Here is a 23,448-nt window from a genome sequence, read left to right as displayed (position 1 = left end):
ACTAAGCTCCACTCCAAGTCATGACTCTGCTTGGCCAAGCCTTTCTCTGTCCCTGGTTTGGCTTGCACTTTCTTCTGAGATCTTTCTCCTCTGACGCAGAAAAAGCCCAATGGTAAGAGATTTCTCATTTTTGTAGAGTTGACAAGAAAACAGACAGAGCCAGAGAGGAAGCAGGCCAGTCTTGGAGTTCTACTAGCTGTCTAGCACTATGGGGTTTGGGTATTTCATGGCACCAAATCTAGAGTCTGGTTTGGAGGGTACAGACCATTACCTTGCGACTTTGGGGAGGGCAGGGAATTTTACTGGGACAGGGAGATTTGGAGGCCTACATTCTGTTCTCCTCCAGACCAGAAAGGTTCTCAGCTCTGATGAGCAAAATATGAGTTAGGGGAGATTATTCCTTAGTACTTCTCCTCCAGCATCCTTCCCACCTCTATGCCTGCCCTCCTTCCTGAACTTTCCTTTCTGACCTGGAGCAGAGCTTGCTTTCTTCATCTTTGTCTTTCCCACAGGGTCCAGCACACAATATGCTTACACATGTTCCTGGAATGAATGAAGATTTTTTCATCGCTCTGCTTCATGTTTTCAATGCTTTCTCGCTGGAGAGTCTGAAAGTCTCTGTGTGTATCTTCTCAGAGAGGACATGGGTGTGCACTTTACAGAATAGCAGCTCCAGTGTGATAAGGTGGTCCCCCATCACCAGAGAGGATTTGATGGTCTCCTTCCTCCAGGCTCAAGGAGCTAGATATCTGTTTTTACAGCTGCTGAAGGTATTTCCCTGACTTTCTTATCTAATTTAAAGAAGTTGTGGTGGGGATGGATTATAGTCCAGGTCAGGCTATAGGAGAAAAGATTAACAAGGTCCCCTGGGGTGTGGCCGCCTAGTGGTCTTTAAAACAGTCACCCAGAGGCGGTTTGCTGTTATCACAAAACGTATTTGCAACTCCTTAATTTTGAAAGCCCTTGGAGTCTTAAACTGTTCTCCACCCTCCCTGCTTCCCCACTGCCATGTACACTGTGAGCAGCATCCCAACACCAGAAGCCCACACAACACTCATCCATGCGTGACACCTGTTTTATTGATGATATGTGGTGAGTGTTGGTTTCTAGGCTGTCTTTCTCTTGCCCTCTAGCAGTTCTTGGGCAACTTCTCTCCATTATCAATTGATATCTGTTATGTGCTTCTAGAAGGCAGATTCATTTAAACCTTTGTTAAAGCAAAATCATGCAGAAAGGCCAATTTCTTCACCAAGTACATTCCAAATTGATAAATATGATTTTTGGATGATATTCATTTGCTTTATCTTTGTCCCTTTTTTCTTTGATTATCACAGAAATCACAAAGCAGAGTGGGGATGAGAAAGAAATAGGAAGAGGACTACAGAGTGTCCCTTAAAAAGTGTTGGCAGAAGCTCTTTGTTGTAGATTATGTTGTCTGAGCTGGGGTGAGGCAGGTGCATCTTGGTGGAGAAGTTATATGGATCTGTATTTGGAGAAGAGTTCAGGACTTTGAAGCACGATACAATGTTCACATGACTCCGTTGATCTGTGTCTTTCCTACAAAAAAACAAAACAAAACAATTAACTTTCCAAGGGAGCCGGTGTTGATGTGGAGCAGCCACCGAGAGCTATGAGAGCACCAAGCACAGTCTGATGAGAGAGGACGGAGAGAGAGGCAGCTGAGTCCTTGCAGGGAAGGACAGAAGGACACATTTAAAGATATGAAGGAGGGGGGCGCCTGGGTGGCTCAGCGGTTAAGCGTCTGCCTTCGGCTCAGGGCGTGATCCCGGCGTTATGGGATCGAGCCCCACATCAGGCTCCTCCCGCTATGAGCCTGCTTCTTCCTCTCCCACTCCCCCGCTTGTGTTCCCTCTCTAGCTGGCTGTCTCTATCCTGTCGAGTAAATAAATAAAATCTTTAAAAAAAAAAAAAAAGATATGAAGGAGGATAACCAGAGTGATAGTTTGCCTTTCCCAAGCCATGTTGTGTTCATTGTGTTACTGAGGGGATGGACTGGGAGGAGGTACATGGAAGAAGAAGCCGTGGGCTCTGACCACTCACAACTGCTGGTATAATAGTGAAGACAGAGTATACTGATGGATGGGAAGACTGGATGGTTTTTTTTTTTTTTTAAGATTTTATTTATTTATTTGACAGAGATAGAGACAGCCAGCGAGAGAGGGAGCACAAGCAGGGGCAGTGGGAGAGGAAGAAGCAGGCTCCCAGGGGAGGAGCCTGATGTGGGGCTCGATCCCATAACGCTGGGATCACGCCCTGAGCCGAAGGCAGACGCTTAACCCCTGTGCCACCCAGGCGCCCCTGGATGGATTTTTAGATTCTGTGCTTACAAGGAATGGAAGGGTTTGGGGTAAAAAACAAAGATGTTTAGTAAGGCTTCTTGGAAAAGATGACTGTGTGTCAGTGTGCCCCTGTTATAGTTGTAGTTTGGAAAATGAAGTAGACAGGCAGGTGGATTTCCTTCTACTGCTTCCTCCTGATGACTTTTGTTAGCTGTTCTGTGTTGATAGGATTAAGGATTGAGAAAATGGAGTGGAGAATCATAGGGAGAATAGAGAAGAAGGTGATTTCCACTGTTGACCTCAATGTAGCACATCACATACTAGTCCCTTACTGCACACCCTTCCTGGCTTTCCCAGCTCTCTTTCTGATTCCTGTTTGGAAAATCTCATTATGATTCTTCCTGATAGCCCATTAGTTTCTGAAGACCTCTAGAAGCAGAAGCTCAGGCTTTTCTGATTTGTCAAGTTGATCATCTTGTTTTAGTATGATAAAAATGTGAAGAATCTCCAACACTGGGTTCTAACTGAATCTAAACCCGTAAATGTGTCAAATCATGAATGAGGAACATAGCCTTTCACTCTGTTTTCTCTGCAGTTATCCCAGAGGGCCTAAGAAAAGGCACCTGTTCACAACCATCCCAGAATGATATTAATAATATGGAGTCTATAGAGCCTTTAAAGAAGCTTTGACAATCTGCTTGTGTACCGAGATAATGGTGCATTGATACTAGCATAGTGTTGCTGCTAGCAGGGACTCCATATATTTTGTAGGAAGGAAGCGAAATGTTTTGGTCTACATCTATACAGATTTTGGGCTACATTTCAGTGGATGGATTTGATCTATGTATAGTTGGTTTGCTGTGTGTTTTTCTGCATCAGGATGGGTTTTTACTAACTTGGAATTCAGCTTCTGCCATACTGGGATGGGATTTGAGAGGCGTAGTGCTGGGAGTGGTAGGGTAGGTAGATGGGTTGGAGGAGGTGGCTCTGTTTCCCCTTGTCTAAGCAGACAGTTTGGAAACTCTCATGCCTTCAAGTTCAAGTCTTGGTTGCACCTAGTAAAATTTATTGGCAGAATTTAGGTTTCTAGCCTCATGGAGAGAACATGAAGCAGGTTCTACCCTAAGGAGTTTTTATTTTCAAAAGGGAGAAAAAAGGTTCTTTCATGTAACATGCACGCAGAATATAGTACAAGGTAAAGTCAGAGGTCGGAGGATGCCTGATAAGTGATCCTTTTGCTGAGGTTGTATTCAGATGACTCCTGGGAGATAAGTTTGGATATTTATTTTCTTTAGCATGAGCTGCATTTGGTTACTTCCTCTTTCTTTCCAACTTTTCAAAGAAGTTATTTGACCTTTCATTCTCTTTCCCCAGGAGAGAAGTTATACATTTATTACTACTCTGGTGCTTTCTCTCTTTCTTTCCTGCACAGACTAGGACTGAGAATTATTATTATTATTATTATTATTATTATTATTATATCTTAGTGTCTTGATCTGTGTTAATATCTGTAGCAAATATTTAACTGTATCTGTCTAGTTGGGCAAAGTGGATTTACTCGCTCAAGGTATGGTGGAATTTGTTTCGTGTTTTTGGTGGCAGACATGGAAGGAAGGCATAAAGAGGCTCAATTTATTCGATCATGGCCCACACTGAAGATGTAGCTTGAACTGATGTTTTCCTGGGAAACAGTTATATACAATATCAAAATGGGGTAATTCCTGCCTCTTCCATGCATCCTTCTCAGGTTGACCCATGGTTCACAGAAGATTCTCACCAGTCTTGCCAGCACTGAAAATTTGGTCCTTAATAATCTTACCTTTCACTGACTAGAAAGTTATCTGTGATCTTGACCGGTCCTTGCCGGGACTGTTCATTTCTTACTTAGGAATACCCTTCCTGGTTCACAGTTTATGTATATTTTACTTATTTTGGCATATGGAGAGGTGTTCATGAAATGCACTAAATCATAAATTCTTAGAGAGGGGAATCTATGTATGCCACCATTGTCTTATGCTGTGTGTAACAGGGTATGTGATGATTGGGGGTTAACGATGGTGATGTCGATAAATTAGTGGGAAGAAAAGTGTTTTTGCTTGAGTTCTTTTGCACAAAGAATCGATGTTTACCTGAATTTTCTAATTTGGAATTTGCCTTTGTATTCATGTATACTTAGTTCAAATCTGATCTTTAACAGATTGAATCCAGTCTTTCTCACTTAGAAACTTCATCTGGTTCTACCTGAGAAGACATCCAATTTCTTACTTCAAACCCGACCCATTCTACACAGAACCCATCTGTATAGTTATTTACAGACAGTACATGAAAAATGGTAGCAAATACAGAAATACCTTTTCTCTCGGATCTTACAGTATAAGGGCATTTCATGGACACTTCCCTATCCTGAAATAAGCAATATCCTGTTCTACACACCAGTCAATCAATCGACTATTGTACACTCCTCCCTTCTGCAGGCTAGCCTTATATGTAATTATTGCAGTTCGAGAATCATGTCATGTTGCCTGATGCCAAAGCATTACATGGCTTCTTTCCCAAGTAATGTAAAGCAGTGGAAGTAATAAAACTCTGTATTGTCTGTCTTTTAAGTTGTCACACATCATGGGCATGACACTGGAGCAAATCATAAATGTCACAGATAATGAACTTTGCTGTGCTTACTTCCCTTGTATTTTCACTTTGTTGTGGTGAAAGAAACTTGTGGTGAAAGAGACCTCAGTTCTTGTGTCAGATCTCTCACTTTGCCAAGCTGGCTATAGATCCTGGGGTACTTCCTTGGCTGTGGCCAGTTAACTCTTCGTACCTCAGGCTTCAGGTGGGGAGGGAAAGGCAAGCTGAAAGCATCCTCAGGCAGAAGCTCTGCTCCTGGGCTCCACCTCACCACCTACTACTCCTCTATCCTCTTCACTAACTGGGATTTCTCCCAGGGCAGAATTCTATGCTCTGAGTTCTGCTACTGGACATTAATGAGGGGAGAGAAGGGAGCAAGTGAAACATACTGGAGAGATTGGATATCTATCTGTAGGTGTGACTAAGCCAATTCTGGAAGTACAGTCATGTTGACAGGGTCTGGAAAGAGCATGTTCTGGGCAGAGTGGGACAGTATGTGAGGGGTGATGTTAATACCATCAAGATGTGGGTGTGTGGGGAAAGATTTGTCCTGTTCAATCAGTTGCCACAGAAAAGGTTAATAGTAGGAAAGTGGAAGAAAACAGTGAAAAGAAATATTTATAAATATAGATTATAAAAAAGAAAGACTTATAAATAAGATTATAAATAGAATCTAAAAGTTTGGATTTGATAGAGAGCAGGAAACTGCAGGTCTGGTTGGTATTGTGTGTGTGTGTGTGTGTGTGTGTGTGTGTGTGTGTTTAAGACTTGAGAAAAGTGTCATTTTCCAGAAGGACAATAGAGAGTACTCCCACTTCAGTCATGTGGGGCAATGTAGTATTCGGGAAGACTGTGATTTAGGGTGTCATCCTGGTTCAAGGAAGGGCAGCACTCTCTGATGGCTTCTGGGTGAATCTGAGTGAGAGGTGAGAGCATCTCATGGTTGAGATTTATCAATTTTATGGACCAGGAGGAAGGTGGACCAATGAGTATGGCAGGAGGCTGGCCCTGGATATGCAGGATTTGCAAATCACAGGAACCTACCAGGTAGAGGTGGTGTGGACAAGGCGCTAGTGTGTATGTGACTTCATGTCAGTTGAATTGAATTGAGTTCTCGATTGGTAATCCCCAAATATCTGAAACCAATGATTTCAGTTGGAATTCCTTGGATTTATACCAAATTTTTATATAATTTACCTGAATAAAGTCCTTAAAACCTGTGTTGTCAACCCCTTGTTTCTGGACATATTTAGGGTTTTGTTTTGAGACTAAAATAGAAAGGCAATCCTTTATCTTCTCTGTTGATCTTCCTATACTAATAGCATGTTCGCAATGCCCATTATTCCTTATGTCAAGTCCATATTTGTTAATAACTTTAAAAAATATAGTGATATGATCCAAAAAGAGAAAAAGGGGTATAACGTGTGTGTGTGTGTGCATGTGTGCATAAAGTAAGATCTCTTCAAAGTTTACTAATTGTCCAAATTTTTATAGTAAAATGTTTCTCTGAACAGGCGCAAACTGGGTTCTGCATTGCATCTCATTGTCGTATTTCTTTATTCTCCTTTAATCTGCAACATTTCCTCAGCCTGCCATTCCTAACATTGACATTTTTGAACAGCAGAGGCCAGTTGTTTTATAGAAAGTCAGCTTTCTGTGGAAAACTGTTTTGTAGACTGATTTTTTTTTTTAATTTCAAGTTTGTATTTAAGTTCTAGTTAGTTAACACATGTGGTAAAATTGGGTTCAGGTGTAGAATTTCATGATTCATCACTTACGTCTAACACCCAGTGCTCATCACAACAAGTGCCTTCCTTAAAATCCATCTTCCATTTAGCCTACCCCCGACCCACATCCCTCCAGCAACTCTCAGTTTGTTCTCTATCATTAAGATTCTCTTATGGTTTGCTTCCCTCTCTCCTTTTTTCCCCTTCCCTTATGTTCACCTCTTTTGTTTCTTAAATTCCACACATGAGTGAAATCATGTGGTATTTGTCTTTCTATGACTGACTTATTTCACTTATCATAATATACTCTAGTTCTATCCACATTGTTGCAAATAGCAAGATTTCATTTTTTTGATGGCTGAGTAATATCCCGTTGTATATAGATACCACATCTTCTTCATCTTTTTATCAGTGGTTAGACATTCAGGCACTTTTCAAAATTTGGCTATAGTTGATAATGCTGCTATAAACATTGGGGTGCATGTGCCCCTTTGATTCAGTATTTTTGTATCCTTTATGTAAATACCTAGTAGTATAATTGCTGGATCATAGGGTGATTCTATTTTTAACGTTTTGAGGAACCTCCACACTGTTCTCGAGTGGCTACACCAGTTTACATTCACAGCAACAGTGCAAGAGCGTTCCTTTCTCCACAAGCTTGCCAATACCTGTTGTTTTTTGTGTTGCTAATTTTAGCTATTCTGACAGGTGTGAAGTGGTATCTCATCATGGTTTTGATTTGTATTTCCCTGATGACAAGTGATGTGGAGCATTTTTCATGTGACTCTTGGCCATTTGTATGTCTTTTTTGGAGAAATGTCTGTGCATGTCTTCTGCCCATTTCTTAACTGGATGATTTATTTTTGGGTTCTTGAGTTTGATAAGTTCTTTATAGATTTTAGATACTAACTCCTTATCAGGCATGCCATTTGCAAATATCATCTCCCATTCCATAGGTTGTCTTTTAGTTTCTTTGACTGTTTCCTTTGTTGTGCAGAAGCTTTTTATCTTGATGAAGTCCCAATAATTCATTTTTGCTTTTTTCCCTTGCCTTGGACACTTGTCTGTAAGAAGTTGTTATGCCTGAGGTCAAAGAGGTTACCTGTGTTCTCTAGGATTTTGATGGTTTTCTGTCTCACATTTCAGTCTTTCATCCATTTTGACTTTATTTTTGTGTATGGAGTAAGAAAGTGGTCCAGTTACATTCTTCTGCATGTTGCTGTCCAATTTTCCCATCACCATTTGTGAAGAGACTGCCTTTTTTCCATTGAATATTCTTTCCTGTTTTGTCAAAGATTATTTGACCATATAGTTGTGGGTTCATTTCTGGGACTTCTATTTTGTTCTACTGATCTATGTGTCTGTTTTTGTGCCAGTATCATACTGTCTTGATGACTATGTCTTTGTAATATAGTTTGAAGTCCAGAATTGTGATGCCTCCAGCTTTCCTTTTCTTTTTCAAGATTGCTTTGGCTATTTGGGGTCTTTTTTCGTTTCATACAAATTTTAATGAAAAATGCTGGTGGTATTTTGATAGGGATTGCATTAAATGTGTAGATCGCTTTGGCTGGTATAGACATTTTAACAATTTTTTTCCTTCAATCCATGAGCGTGGAATATTTTTCCATTTCTTTGTGTCTTCCTTAATTTCTTTCATAAGTGTTCTATAGTTTTCAGAGTACAGATGTTCAAAAATCATAAGATACCTAGGAATAGACCCAGACTGATCCTTTTTTGTCATTAGATTCAGGTTACACATTTTGGGGAGGAATATTATATAAGAGCATTGTTAAAGACAATTAGTGCCACGAAGCAGGGGACATATATTTTTCCTCTCCATTGTATACATAGCATCAAGCACTAGGACTGGCATTTAGAAGGTGCTTAATATTTATTGAATGAATGAGTGAATGAATGAATGAATGACATACGATGTTCACTGCTACTTAGCTCTATTATTTTTCTACTTGAGGACAAGAGAAAGAGCAACCTTCTCCTATATTCTAGTATCATTTTTATATACATGTTTGAAGGCTTAAAGGTAACCCAGGACATCTGTAAAGAGCCCACAGAGAAAGGAAATGAGATAAAGAATATGACATGAGGTAGGCTGAGCAGTCTCTTTACCTTGGGGGTGGGTGTCGATCATACTATGTTGAGGGAAGATGATGAATAAGGTGGTCCTCAGCTGGAAAGAGACATAGCACACAAAAGTTGGGAATACATGGCCTGTTTCCTTGCTGAGAGAAATTAGTTATTTAGGTTTTCAGATTTTATTATACTTCCCTCCCCTGGCTCCTATTTGAATCCTTTGAATGACATGGTGAAAATGGATTTCTGTTTCACCCCTTTCCCAGTGGGGACAGCCCCCTAAGTCTCTACTTTTTTTTTTAAGTTTATATACTTTTATTTTATATGTATATATTATTTTTGTATTTTCTTTTTTTTTCTTTAAAACAAATTTTTTTTATGTTATGTTAGTCACCATACAGTACATCCTTAGTTTTTGATGTAGTGTTCCATGATTCATTGTTTGCGTATAACACCCAGTGCTCCATGCAATATGTGTTCTCCTTAATACCCATCACTGGCCTATCCCAATCCCCCATTCCCCTCCCCTCTGAAGCCCTCAGTTTGTAAGTCTCTCCTTCTCTACCCTCCATCTGCCACCACCCCCCTGCACGCATGTAAGTGTACATTTTCTAATATTTATATTCTGTGTTTGGGCAGCCATTCACTCCGGATTATTTGTTGTTGAGAAACTGTATAACTCCTGGACTTCTTATTTGAATATAGAAGCCTTCATCCTTGTCGCCCAGGGCAGTAAGGTTATGCCTCACAGAAATGTGTTCAGGCTTCCCTTGGGGGGCCTTTCTCTCTCCAGCACTGAGCATCTCAGACATTACTGACAGTCCTTCCTGAGGCATCTGGTGCTTGAGGCATCTATTTAATTTTGCAACTTGCAAGGGCCTGATTCACATGGCTCCTCTCCCCTTCCCAAGACTCTACGTATCCTTGTCTTTGCAGTCCTTAATTTTACTAGGTTCCAGAAAAAGCGCCCTTTATCTCCGTGTCAGCTCTTGATTATCCACAATACTGGGGGGAATAACCTAAAATAGTGGACGGTACTAAAATGATTTTTGTTTGAGTTTTAAAAGATGGAATCCTGTCTAGACATAATCCAGAAAGCAAACAGCTTCAGTGAAAGCAATCGTCGTGTCATTGTCCCATGGGTGGCTGTATGCCATCTTTGGCATCTAGAGAGGGAGGCAGATGGAAGCACAGTTTGTTCACCCCTTATTGTGTTGTCAGAAGCAGCAGACATCTGTTGAGAGCTCTGCAAAACCCTTCTCCAAGCCTTGTTTTCAAACTCTGGAGGAGGCCTTTCATTAGTATGAGAACCCAATACTTAGCTCAGAGAACATGAAAATCGGTACACATCATGTGAAACTCTCAGTTTTCTAGTGTTTCCATCATACCCAGAGTAATGGCCAAATCACAGTGACTCTCAGACCCTATGTGAAGGTTCCAGCTTCCTGCTCTCTCTGACCTCATCCCCTACAGCTTCCCCCTCACTCACTGTGTCTTGGCCCCACAGGCCTCCTTGTTATTTCTTCAAAACAGCCAAGTACCGCTTCACACCATTGGGATGGCTGCTATTAAAAAAAAAAACAAAAGCAGAGGATAACGAGTGCTGGTGAGGATGTGGAGAAATTGGGACACTTGGGCATGCTGGTGGGAATGTAAAATGTGCAGTCCCTGTGGAAAACAGTATGGTCATTTGAAAAAAAAATTACATATACAATCACTATATGGTCCAACAGTCCCTCTTCTGGGTATATATCCCAAATAACTGAAAGCAGAAGCAAAAAGATATATTTTTTTAAATTTTATTTATTTCACAGAGAGAGAGGCAGCAAGAGAGGGAACACAAGCAGGGGGAGTGGGAGAGGAAGAAGCAGGCTTCCCGCTGAGCAGGGAGCCCGATGCGGGGCTTGATCCCAGAACGCTGGGATCATCACCTGAGCCGAAGGCAGATGGTTAACGACAGAGACACCCAGGAGCCCCCAAAAACATATTTGTATACCTGTATTCATAGCAGCCAGAGGTAAAGTAATCAGTCGCCCATCAGTGAATACACAGATAACTTGGATGTTGGATATACACACAACGGAATATTATTCAGCCTTAAAGAGGAAGGACATTCTGACACATGCTATGACATGGATGAACCTTGAAGACATTATGCCAAGTGAAATAAGCCAGTCACAGAAGGATACTATTGTATGATTCCACTTACATGAGGTACCTAGATTAGTCAAATTCATAGGGATAGGAAGTCAAATGGTGGTTGCCAGGGGCTGCTGTGAGGGGAAAATGGGAAGCTATTGTTTAATGGGTACAGAGTTAGAGCTGAAGAAGATGAACAAGTTCTGGAGATGGATGATGGTGATGGTTGCACAATAGTGTGAAGGCGAAGCTGTCTTAGACCACAAATTGTAAAATCACAACATCCACTCTGAGCACCTCCTAACCTTTCCTTGCTTTACTTTTCTCTGCAGCAATGATTGCAAATCTGAAACAATACATATTCTTATTACTAATGTGTTTATTTTTTGCTTCCTATTGCAGGAATGTAAGCAACTTGAGTAGAGCGATGTTTGTGTTTTACTTTTCTTTATCCATAGTACTAAATAAATGGAGAGCAGTGTATTTGTTGAATGAGTAATGAAAGACAATGATTTGATATAGACTTCTAGGGAAGGCAGAAACAGAAAGAGAAAATGGGAAAATTCCATTTTTATTTGATTTTGTAAACTATATATATATTTTTAACCCTCATACGTGAGACTCAGCCCCAGTGTTCATGGTGGCTTTTGTTCTGTTTACCTTTTCATACATATTCTAAATTGTTTCCATGTTGGACGTGTTGGTTACACATGCACCACACTTACTACTACTTCAAACTCTGGCAGTGAACTCAAAGCCTCTACCCTTGTATTCCTGACTGTCCCCTACCAGAGGTTCAGGGCTGTTTGAGTTAGGACTTCAGAAACTCTGGGGAAGCTCAGCTATCCAAAATCGTTATACTTGTATGTTTGGGAGCCAGTGGTTTCATTGGCTCTGGAGTTTTCACTGTCTGGAAATTTTAAGGAGGAAGAGAGTATTTATACAATTTGGGATCAGGAAGGACCTATGCTTAGATATAGAGGGATTGCTATAATCTCTAGAGATGTTGTATAAAGTCCACAGTTCTGGAACTTTGAGAACTTCAAAACCATTATTGAACAGCCTCGTTAGCCTTCCTCTCAAGTCTTTATCAAACTTCTAGCAAAACAACTCATATCCAAACTATATTTGAAGTCATTCAGGAGGAGCCACAAGGCCAACTTCCTGATTGGTAGGCGTGTTCACTACCTACCATGGAAACCAGTGGAAGTTACTGCCCTGGAAAAATGTTTTGAAAAGAAAAGTTCCAGAGTGAGGGCAGTACCCTTCTCAGAGACAAAGGAAGACAGACAAGAGTGGGTATGGCTGGTTGGGAATGCCAGATAGCCTGAAATTTTGTGGGTGGATTGTTGGATTTCGCAGATATTCTTCTGAGACGTATGGGATGGAACTTTTGTTTTAGAGTTTGGAAGAGCTCAGAGACTGAGAGAAACACAGGGAGCAGGAAGGAGGGGAGGATGAGCTAGGCCCTTATGGAATTCATAAAAGCTGGCTTCATGTTCCCCGGCCCATGTCTGCATTTCCTGAAGCACCTCCCCTGAGCAAACACCTCCTTTGGGAGATTGTTTCCTAATTAAATTGAGAATCACAGACCCAGGGCCCTCATTTGGAAATGTCCTCAGGAAATGTTCTTGAAATAATGATGGTGAATGTTCTAGTCTCCTGTTTATATCTCTGTTTGACCGTTTCTCTCTTTCCAAAAGAACAAAACAAAACAACCCTTCTTCTAGGAATCTCAAGATGCAATAGTCAATCAATACATCTATATTCATTTTCTCTCTTAAATTCCTCTTTTGGTTGCTTGTTAGCAATTATGAGCAGATCCTTGTGCTGTGTAGTGGTAGTTGGAGATGGCAGTGTGGAATCCAGAATGACGAGGCGTATAGATCCTGGCCCAGCCCTTGGAGGCTTTGAGACTACAAAGGAATTTAAGTGACACACCCCAGACACCAGCTGATAGGGAAAATTAGTTTCAGCTGACCATCATGATGGGCTGTAAGTGCTGGTGGGAAGGGGAGGAAAGTTGGAGATGGGGATCAGTCAGGATGCACAGTCCTGTCAGTATGGCTTAAGAAAGGCTTCCTAGATGCAAGGCGGAAAAAGGTTGTGGAATATGGTTGAGAAGAGCTAGAGTGTCAAGAGTGGACAGAAGGAGTGAGGAGGGCATCCCTGGCAGGGCAGGGAACTTACCCAGTCCAAAGGCTCATCCGAAGAAGGGTAAGTCAGGATGTGAGGAGCTGAGTTAGGAAGCAGGTGATGGGCTTGAGGGCAGGGGAAGAATTAGGTTGGGGCTGGACAGCTGGGTCAGAAAGTCTGGACTGAATATAAACCATTGGAATAATCACAGATTATTTCTTGGAGAAAGGACATTTCTGAATATGGCAATTAAGGACGATGTTTTTCTGTATTTTATAAGCTGGACTTGTGGTAGGCTCTCTCAAGATTCCCAATCATGAGTTTGCTTTCTCTTCTGTAAGTTTGCTTGTTCATTTGTTTGTTCTGCCTGCTTCCGTTGGAGTCATAAAATATGATTATTTAGTTGCCAGAAGTTTTGTTCTTTGGGTTGCTTCTCTGGTATCTTCCTATTTTGTCTGTAGGCCCACTTTCCCTCATTTTCGGTAAAAGTTGGAAGAGAGCAAGGTCCACCCTGCACAACACAATTGAGAAAAACAGAAATTATCAAAAGCATTACCAGTCTGTGACCCTGCAATTCAGATGGTCCTCCTCTCAGGATTCCTGCTCAGGATGCATGGATGGACTTCAGAAGGGTGTATGACATTTTTTTGAGGTGACCGACCTCAGAGAGGTCTGTGATTTAAAAAAATGTGAAGAACTAGTGTTGTACCCTTTGTTGGGAGGGAGGTGGCTGGAGATGGTTCCCCAGAGAGAAATGTGGCACAAGCGACCTTAGTGCCAAGTGCAGGAGCCTCCAAAGGCAACTGAAGGGGCTGAAGGAGAAAGAGAAATTGGGAAAAGGGAAATGAGCTCAGAGGAAACTGGTAGGAGGGGTGCCCCATCTTTCCTTGTCCTGAACTCTCTTTCCAGCAGGTGTTTTTTCTTTGTATTCTCCATATCCTGGCTATTACAGGATTCTAGTTTCCCCTTCAATTTAAATCTATTGGGACCCTGCCATTTATCAGGCTCTGTACCAGGTCCTCTCACAACATTATCTACTACAATTCCGTTGTTGAACGTGCAGTGCTCAGAGTGGAGTCAGTCCCTCCCTCAGTCATGGCGTAGTGACACATTGTTTCCTGTCAGGCCTCTTCTTTTCTTTTCTTTTCTTTTCTTTTCTTTTCTTTTCTTTTCTTTTCTTTTCTTTTCTTTTTTTCTTTTCTTTTCTTTTTTCTTTTCTCGCTCTTTTTTTAAATCTTTTAAAGCATTTTATTTTTTTAGAATAGCTAATACATGTTACAAATTCTCAAAGCTCAAAAAAGTATACATTGGCAATTTCCCACTCATTTTCCTGTCACCCACGTTTTGTCCAGGAGAAATGTCATCCTATGTTACTAGTTTATTACCTAGTTATTAGTAACTATATTTTTCAATATTTTATCTAGTAATTTTCTTATTATTTATGATAGGTTTTTTCTTATTATTCATGATAGGAATTTTCTTATTATTTATGATAGGTTATTTTGAATTTCCTTTATGTATATGCATCATCTGCAAAGAGCAGCCATTTGGTCACGTCTTTTCCATTTCTTATTTTTCTATGGATTTTACTGCATTGACTAGGATGCTTCTAATAAATTAGCTGTAGAAAGTAGCTGAACAATAGCTGTCATAGAAGGCAATCCTCTCTTAGCCTAGCTTTGATGGGAGGGCTTCTGTTTCATATTTACATATGAAACTTGCTGTAGGTTCTTGGCAGATGACTTTATCAGGTTAAAAAATTTTTACCTCTGGCCCTACTTTGCTATGAATGAGGATCATGAAAGTTTTTATCAAATTATTTTTTGCACCTACTGAGATGACTATATGATTTTTCCCCCTTCAATCTATTAAATGTGTTGTGTCACCCACTCATGGAAAAAAGTAGTCTCAAGTAAAACACTTTTACCCCAGGCTATTATTTATTTTCATGGGGGGGAGAACCTTTTATGATAGTGAAAATAAAGTTTATTATACAATGCTTGTATTTTCTTTTCTGAACCAGTATATTGCTGGCAACTATTGTATCAGGCCTCTTTTCAATGCATTTTCCCCTTTCATCCTTATCTCTGTTCTCATTTCCCCTCCTCACTAGAGGCACTTGTGTTAGTGTACTTAACAAATGCTCTTCCAGTCCATGTTCTGTGTGTGTACTTAGATACATTCATCCACTCCACAAATACAGTACCGACTGTATGGTCAGGCACAGTTGTAGGTGCGGGGAATACAGCAAAACAGTAAAATGTCCTGCTTTCATGGAGCTCACATTCTTTTGAAGGGAACAAATCATGACCAAATAAATAAGTAAAACATATAGTACTTTAAATAGTGACAAGTGCTATGGGAAAAAAAAAGGCAGGGGAATCAGTTCTGTTATGCATGGTTAGGAGGGGATTGCAGTTGTATTTGGGGTGATTCAGGAAGGCTGTGCTGCAAATGTGCCCTTTCACCAAATGCAGTGAAGGGAGCAACCATGTGGATATCTGGGCTACCAGTCATGCAGTTATAGGGGGCAGCCAGTACAAAGGCTCTGAGGTAGAGTCTTGCCTGGTATGTTAGGAGGCCAGAATCGTTAAGAGGCCAGTGGCTAGAGAGAAATGTGTGGCAAGAGAGAGAAACAGAATTGGTAGTTGGGTCAGTGACAAATACTGTAGGACTTTGTAGGGCATTGTAAATGTAGACTTTGGCTTTAGTCTAAATGAAAAGGGAAACCAGTGGAAGATTGTGAGAAGGGGAATGTCATGACATTTTTAATAGATATATGTGTATCTTTGACAAATATACAATGTTTTTTTGGCTGTTTTTTAAATGTACATAAATGGCATTGTGCTATACGCATCGTCCTGATTCACTTTTGCTACCTAACACTGTATCCAAGCTCTACCGAAGTTGCTCTATGAAAATCTACTTTATTATCTCTGACGGCTGTGTCATATTTCATTGTGCACACACGGCACATTTTACTTATATACTCCTCTAGGAACAGATGCTGGCACAGCTCCCACTTCTGCCACGCTCACGTGGGCTCCTTATGGACTCAGGAGAGAGTTTCCTTGGGGTGTGTACCTCAGAGAGGGATTGCAGGGTGGGAGGGTGTGTGCGTTCTTAATTCCAGGGGGATTGTGCTTCAGAATGGTGGCCCCAGTGATGCTCCCACCAGCAGTGTGTGATGGTTTTTATCTCCTCACTGAATTCATATGCTGATCCAGTGAGAGAGGTCAGGAAAAGTCCCTTGTGGATGAGGAAACTGAAGCTTAGAGAGATTGAGCAAATTCTCCAAGTTCGTGTAGTTACGTGGAAGGGCCAGGGCTGACATCCAGCATTTCAGCCATTGTGTTTATTGTTCCTACCTCTATGGCACCCAACACTACCCCTTCCAGAAATAAGATAAGGCATCCACAGGCAAAGATATTATTATTATTATTATTATTATTATTATTATTATTATTATTATTATTATTATTATTATTATTATTATTATTATTATTATTATTATTATTATTATTATTATTATTATTATTATTATTATTATTATTATTATTATTATTATTATTATTATTATTATTATTATTATTATTATTATTATTATTATTATTATTATTATTATTATTATTATTATTATTATTATTATTATTATTATTATTATTATTATTATTATTATTATTATTATTATTATTATTATTATTATTATTATTATTATTATTATTATTATTATTATTATTATTATTATTATTATTATTATTATTATTATTATTATTATTATTATTATTATTATTATTATTATTATTATTATTATTATTATTATTATTATTATTATTATTATTATTATTATTATTATTATTATTATTATTATTATTATTATTATTATTATTATTATTATTATTATTATTATTATTATTATTATTATTATTATTATTATTATTATTATTGTGTTTAGTGTTGCATTTTTCAATGCCTGGTCTAAGTCTGTAAGTCTAGGACCCCCAAGTGTTTAGCACCAACATGGATGAGGGTGTCTAGTTAGAGTCCTTAGAGTTTAAAAGCAAATTGCATAGAAAAAAACTGTTTTCATTTTTTCATCAGGGCTAGCTAACAGGCTCGAGTTTTAGTGGAAGATTTTGAGTCTAGACATTTATAAAGACTGGTTATCAAAGTTTAAGGACTTTAGATCAGATTCCAATATTAAGGATTAGTTAGATGATATTAAGTACATATTGTTTTCAAGGTGCTGAGCTATGTACTTTACAGACATCATTTCACTTACTCCTCACAACTACCCTGTGAGGTATTTACTTTTACTCCCATTTCGCTGTTGTGGAAACTGAAGCCCTAAGATGTGAACGAATTTGTCCCGAGTCATCAGATGTGAGGTGGGATTTGAACCTGAGCAGTCTACCTACAGACCCTTAGTCCTAATTACTCAACTGTGTTGCCTTGCTGTGAAGAAACATTTTAGAATTTCTTCCCCTTGAACTTGAGGACAATTTCTTGTCAGATGGGGTGGTTTACAGCAGTCAGAGGAAGTACTGTGCTAGTGGACAAGAATCTCCAGAGGGAGAAGATCTGAAGTTTGAAAATGTCCCCGGGTGTCTTCATTATGCCTGCCTCTGCCCCCCAAAATGAGAACCTCTGCCTTAGGATATCCTACCTGGATTATAGGGCCTGAGCATGATGCCTTCAAAACAGTAGGGCTTCTCTAACTGGGTGTGGGTGGTTGGTTGCCTCATATATTTAAACAAGTGTCCTCAGAGGCAAACAATTCTTTATGACTCTGTGTCACTCATACTTGCCATGAATGATGTGTGGTCAAGGTTTATCACAGTTATTTTCCCCTTCACACTATCCATGTTGCTTGCCTTCTACAAGGAAGGTGATACCATGTATATCTTTACCTGATCCAGGTTTATAAAGGTTTCTTGGCTACAAAGTATGTATCTCAAAGGGAATTATATAGAAATTCTGGATTATGGCCTCTTTCAGCTTTCTCCTCTCAGTTTGCTATTTGTTTTAGAAATATTTATTGAGCACCTACCTCACAGTCTGTTAGAGGAGACAGGCAACGGTCCTGGAATTTGGATATATTAGGCTCAATGGCACATGGGGGAGCTCCCGGTGCTATGACAGCACATAGGAAGGGCAGCATAACCATCAGAGGAGCCTCCTGGGGAAGCAACTGCTGAGTTGAGAACTGAAAGAGAAGTAGGGTTAGCTAAGTGAAGGGGCCAAGAGGGCATTAGAGGCAAGGGTACAGGGTGAGTGTCGAATTTCACAGCTGGTGCAGGAACTGTGCAGGGGATAAAGAAGAAGGAATAAGCACAGGTCAGATTATGAAGGAAGGAAAGATTGTGAAGGAAGGGTTCTGGGGAACCACTGCAGGGTTTGAAGCCTGAGGGTGGGTGGGGTCACCTCAATCAGATTTATAGCATAGAAAGATTCCATGAGTTAAGAACTGATCCTTCTTATCTATCTTGGGTGCTCGTTGGTAAATCATAACACTGGAACTGGTGAGTGACAAATAAGGAATCTTGGTGGATATGGAGGTGTAAGGTCTTACCCAATAATCCAAGTGGTCCTTCTGATAATCCATGGAGAAGACTGTTCAGTTTTGAGCTCATCTTTCTGTCTTTAAAAACCTTTGACAACATGTCCAAAAATTCTCTCACAACCAAAGGCTGAGTAGGGGGGAGAGTGGGGGCTGCATGACTTTGCTTTCTCTGATCTCCACTACTCATTTTCAGGGCATTGTTGTAAATTTTCTATCCAAAGCCTCGCTCCCGTTGAGGAGGAGTCCATTTGAAAAATAGCAAGGGAGGAAGGGGACAAGAGGAAGCACATACTAGTTCCTTCGTTAAGAAAATATATTTGGCATATTCAAACTATGGTTTGAGCAAGTTAAAAATAACTCCCTGTGAACAATTAATAGACAGTTATAAGTGAGTGTTTTACTACAACTCACAGAGCAGGGCAGAATCTACAGGCCCCTGGCAGCTGACATCACAGATGGAGCAGGGTGTGTATAGGGCACAGTGTGGCCAGTGAGGAGACTGTCTGCAGAAGTGAGCTCCCTTCTCTCCTGGAACCTAGAAAGGGAGGAGACAGAAGGAATTGTTTAGGTTGTGAGCTACTTAGGTGACTCATTTCTTTTCTGTCTGCCCATCACATATTCATAACCGTGGACATAAAAACTGTAGTGAATTTTTCCTGGGTGCTTTGGGTGAGGTTTAGTGAATGTCAGAATTCTCAAAACCACCTTCTTGGCTCCTCTCCCTTCTTAGTCATGGACCCTGGGTTGGCTGCTGCCCCCATTCCTCCAGTGTTTCCTTCCCAGGCAGCTTGGTCCTCTCCTTCTTGCAGGTGGTTGTGAAAGCCCTGCCCCTTTCTCCCTCTCTCTGTTCACAGCACCCCTGTGGGCCTAGGTGGATAAAGGAAAGGGCTGAACTGTACATTCTTGGCCATCAGTACAGCTGAATGGATGAAGCAGAATGAAGAGAAAGGGGGCCAAATTGCCATCTGACATTGGCTAGCTGATGTGGGGGCTAAGGGTGTTAAGGCCCAGGGACTGGTATTTGTATTTTAACCTCAGACAATATTTAAAATGGGTCTGTAATTGCAACGAGATATCTAGTCTGTGAATTAATGTGTCATAACTCATGCTCAAGCAATGTGCACACAACCCACATGTGAATTATTGCACAATGCATTCATGCCCCATTGTGTCTTACAGTTCAATTAGTACATGAAACTACACGAGTTAGATGAACCCAGACAGAATTCTGTCATGTGGTGTGTAAAAAAGAAGACTGTTGGGATTTATTTGGCACTTTTTCTTGGGGGGAGAGGATGCAGGGTTGATTTGTCTATAATGTTCTTTGGTGTCAGTTTCTGTAATATTTGGGCTGCAACAGGTGACATGGGACTTCTGAGTTTGGTTGGTTTGTTGAACACCATGTTTATTTTTTATTTAGGCATTATTTTATTTTTTACTTAGGCCATGGTTATTTTTTTTAACATATTATTTATTGTTTACCTAGGCATTATGGAGGGATAGCACATACCAGAAGAAATAAGAAGTAACACATTTGAAGCCTGAGAAACTGAACTCGGCAGCCCCAACCCAACAAGACTTAACTCAGCCACCCTGAACCTGATCACACACTCTCTGCTCCCTGGGCTTGCTACAGCTCCCTGATCCTTAGAATCCTCTTCACTTCCAGCTAGAATGCTGCGTCAGGCACTTCACAGATTTGGTCAAAAGCTGGTTCGAAGACGTAAGCTGGAGCAACCTGTGACTGAGACTGCCTCTGCCAGTAAACTGAGCACTCTGGATTTAGTGGCCCTGGGTGTAGACTACACACTGGGTGCTGGTGTGTACTTCTTGGCTGGAGAAGTGGCCAGCAATCAAGCAGGACCAGCCATTGTGATCTGCTTTTTGGTGGCTAGCCTATCTTGTGTGTTGGCTGGGCTGTGCTATGCAGAGTTTAGTGCCCGGGTTCCCTATTCTGGCTCCGCGTATCTCTACACATATGTCACTATGGGTGAACTCTGGGCTTTCATCACAGGATGGAACTTCATCATCTCCTATGTTGCTGGGACAGCCAGTGTGGCCCTGGCTTGGACCTTAGCTTTTGACTATCTGATTGGGAACCAGCTTTTTCAGGCCCGTGGGAGCGTTTTACTGCATGTTCCACAGATACTTCTAGAATATACAGACTTCTTTGCTATGGGCCTGGTGTTGCTGCTTACTGGAATACTGGCTCTGAGGGATTGGCAGTCGATCCTGGTTACCAAACTGGTCACGTTGGTGAGCTTTTTGGTTCTCAGTTTTTTCATCATCTCTGGCTTCATTAAGGGGGACCTGCACAACTGGAAGCTCACAGAAGAGGACTATGTAAAGGCTGGACTCAATGGCACCTCTAGCTTGGGCCCTTTGGGCTATGGAGGATTTGTGCCTTTTGGCTTCCCAGGGATTCTTCGGGGAGCAGCTACCTGTTTCTATGCATTTATAGGTTTCAACAATATTGTTACCAGAGTTGAAGAAGCCCAGAATCCTGAGCGTTCCATCCCCATGGGCATTGTGATTTCAGTGTTCATCTGCTCTTTGATATATTTTGGTGTCTCTGCAGCACTTACCCTTATGGTGCCTTATTACCAGATTCATCGTGGGATCCCCTTGCCTGAAGCATTTCTGCATATTGACTGGAAACTTGCTTCTTATGCTGTGGTTACTGGAGGCCTCTTTACTGTTTTTACCACCATCTTGAATGACATTTTCTCCACCCATCAGATGATCTCTGTGATGGCAAAAGATGGCCTCCTGTTCCATGTTCTTGCTAGGACCCACACCAGCAAAGACATCCCCATCATGGCCATTGTCGTCTCAGGCATTATGGCAGCAATCATGATACTCCTCTTTGAGCTCATTGATCTGGTGGACTTCATGTTAGTTGGGATTCTGCTTACTCACTCCCTGGTGGCTACTTGTGTTCTCATCCTTAGGTATCAGCCTGAAAGGAAGAATGGGGGAAATGAAGCACAGGTGCAGGAGGAGAATGGGGGAAATGAGGCACAGGTGCGGGAGGAGAATGGGGGAAATGAGGCACAGGTGTGGGAGGAGAATGGAGGAAATGAGGCACAGGTACAGGAGGAGAATGGACCTGAAGCAGAGAAGCTGACTCTACAGGCACTATTTTTTCCAGGCAGCCCCACCCCCACTCCACTTTCTGGCCGGGTTGTCTATGTTTGCTCCTCACTGCTTGCTCTGCTGCTGACTCTCCTCTGCCTGGTGCTGGCCCACTGGCCAGGTCTGCTTTCTGGAGACCCAGGTCCCATCACAGTGGTCGTGCTGCTCCTGGTGCTCATCACTGGGCTCACCGGGGTCATCTGGAGACAGCCACAGAGCTCCACCCGCCTTCCCTTTAAGGTCCCTGCTCTGCCTCTCCTCCCACTCCTGAGCATCTTTGTGAATGTTTGCCTTATGATGCAGTTGGCAACTGGAACCTGGCTGAGATTTGGTGTCTGTATACTCAGTGGGTTTGTGCTCTACTTTGGGTATGGGATCCAGCACAGTCATTTGGAAAAATCCACTTAAGTTTGGGCCAAAACTGTAGACCTTGAACTCAGCAGTCCTAGTATATACTTGCTTTGACAGTGTATTACCTGAATGCGGTCTGGTCACCTGCACAATAATGGAGAGTACTCTTGAGCTCATGGAATGTTAGGTCTCCCATGAGATCTGGTGGGGGAACACTAACCCAGCTCTGTATTGTGGTGTAAAGAATGTGTCTTTGCTCTTTCTCCTCTTCTTTCTTCCTTCCTTCCTTCCTTTCTTTCTTTCTTTCTTTCTTTCTTTCAACTTTTCTGCTTTCCAGTCGTGTCTGTTGGGGCTTACTGGCTTTAAAAAAAATTATTATTAAAGTAACTAGACAAAGTGTTTTTGTTTTCTTTGAATAAAACCCAGTAGTGAAAATACTGGATCATATGGTAATTCTATTTCTAATTTTTTTAGGAACCTGCACACAGTTTTCCATAGTGGCTGCACCAATTTACATTCATACCAACAGTGCATGAGGGTTCCTTTTTCCCCACATCCTTGCCAACACTTGTTATTTCTTGTCTTTTTGATTTTAGCCATTCTGACATGTGTAAGGTGGTATTTCATTGTATTTTTAATTTGTATTTCCTTGATGATTAGTGATGCTGAGCATCTTTTCATTGTCTGTTGGCCTCTGCCCATTTTATAAATAGATTTTTTGGTGTTGAGTTGTATAAGTTTGTTATATATTTTGGATATTAAGCACTTATTAAATATATCACTTGCAAATATCTTCTCCCATTCAGTTAGTAGTCTTTTTGTTTTGTTGATGGTTCCCTTCATTGTTCAAAACCTTCTTACTTACATGCATTTGGAAAGATAATATGCATGCCTTATGGCTATTGAAGCATTATATACAATAGCCAGGATATGGAAGCAACACAGGTTTCCACCAATAGATGAATGGATAAAGATGATAAGGTCTAGGGGCACCTGGGTGGCTCAGTCATTAAGCATCTGCCTTCAGCTCTGGTCATGATCCCAGGGTCCTGGGATTGAGACCCGCATTGGGCTCCCTGCTTGGCGGGAAGCTCCTTCTCCCTCTCCTTCTTTCCCTGCTTGTGTTGCCTCTCTCTGTGTCTTTCTATCTTTCTGTCAAATAAATAAATAATCTTTAAGAAGGTAAGGTCTATATAGAGAGTAGAATATTAATCAGCCATTGAGAAGAAAAATCTTTCTATTTATAACAACATGGATGGACCTAAAGGGAATAATGCTAAAATAATTTGGTCAGAGAAAGACAATACCACATGATTTTACTTACAAGTGGAATTTATGAAATAAAATAAATGAACAAAGGGAAAAAAAGGAGACAAAA

General features: G+C 40.9%; 1 protein-coding gene across 2 annotated transcripts; it reads left to right on the top strand.

Annotated features, from left to right (window-relative positions):
- LOC103665220 (cationic amino acid transporter 3-like) lies at window positions 1–22,453 on the top strand. 2 transcript variants are annotated; one of them, XM_040642212.1, is made up of 3 exons: window positions 11–112; window positions 513–770; window positions 20,071–22,453. In XM_040642212.1, the coding sequence occupies exon 3, from the start codon at window positions 20,259–20,261 to the stop codon at window positions 22,125–22,127; it is 1,869 nt and encodes a 622-aa protein (XP_040498146.1). In that variant the 5' UTR covers window positions 11–112; window positions 513–770; window positions 20,071–20,258; the 3' UTR covers window positions 22,128–22,453. The 2 variants fall into 2 exon arrangements, with proteins under 2 accessions (XP_040498145.1, XP_040498146.1); XM_040642211.1 differs by lacking the exon at window positions 513–770 and having other exon boundaries at window positions 1–112.
- The last annotated feature ends 995 nt before the right edge of the window (window positions 22,454–23,448 follow it).

This window comes from Ursus maritimus, unplaced genomic scaffold (assembly GCF_017311325.1).
Source record: "Ursus maritimus isolate PB19 unplaced genomic scaffold, ASM1731132v1 scaffold_26, whole genome shotgun sequence".
Lineage (NCBI taxonomy): Eukaryota > Metazoa > Chordata > Mammalia > Carnivora > Ursidae > Ursus > Ursus maritimus.
The sequence above is the reverse complement of the archived record's forward strand: the minus strand, read 5'-3'. Positions and strand labels throughout refer to the sequence as shown.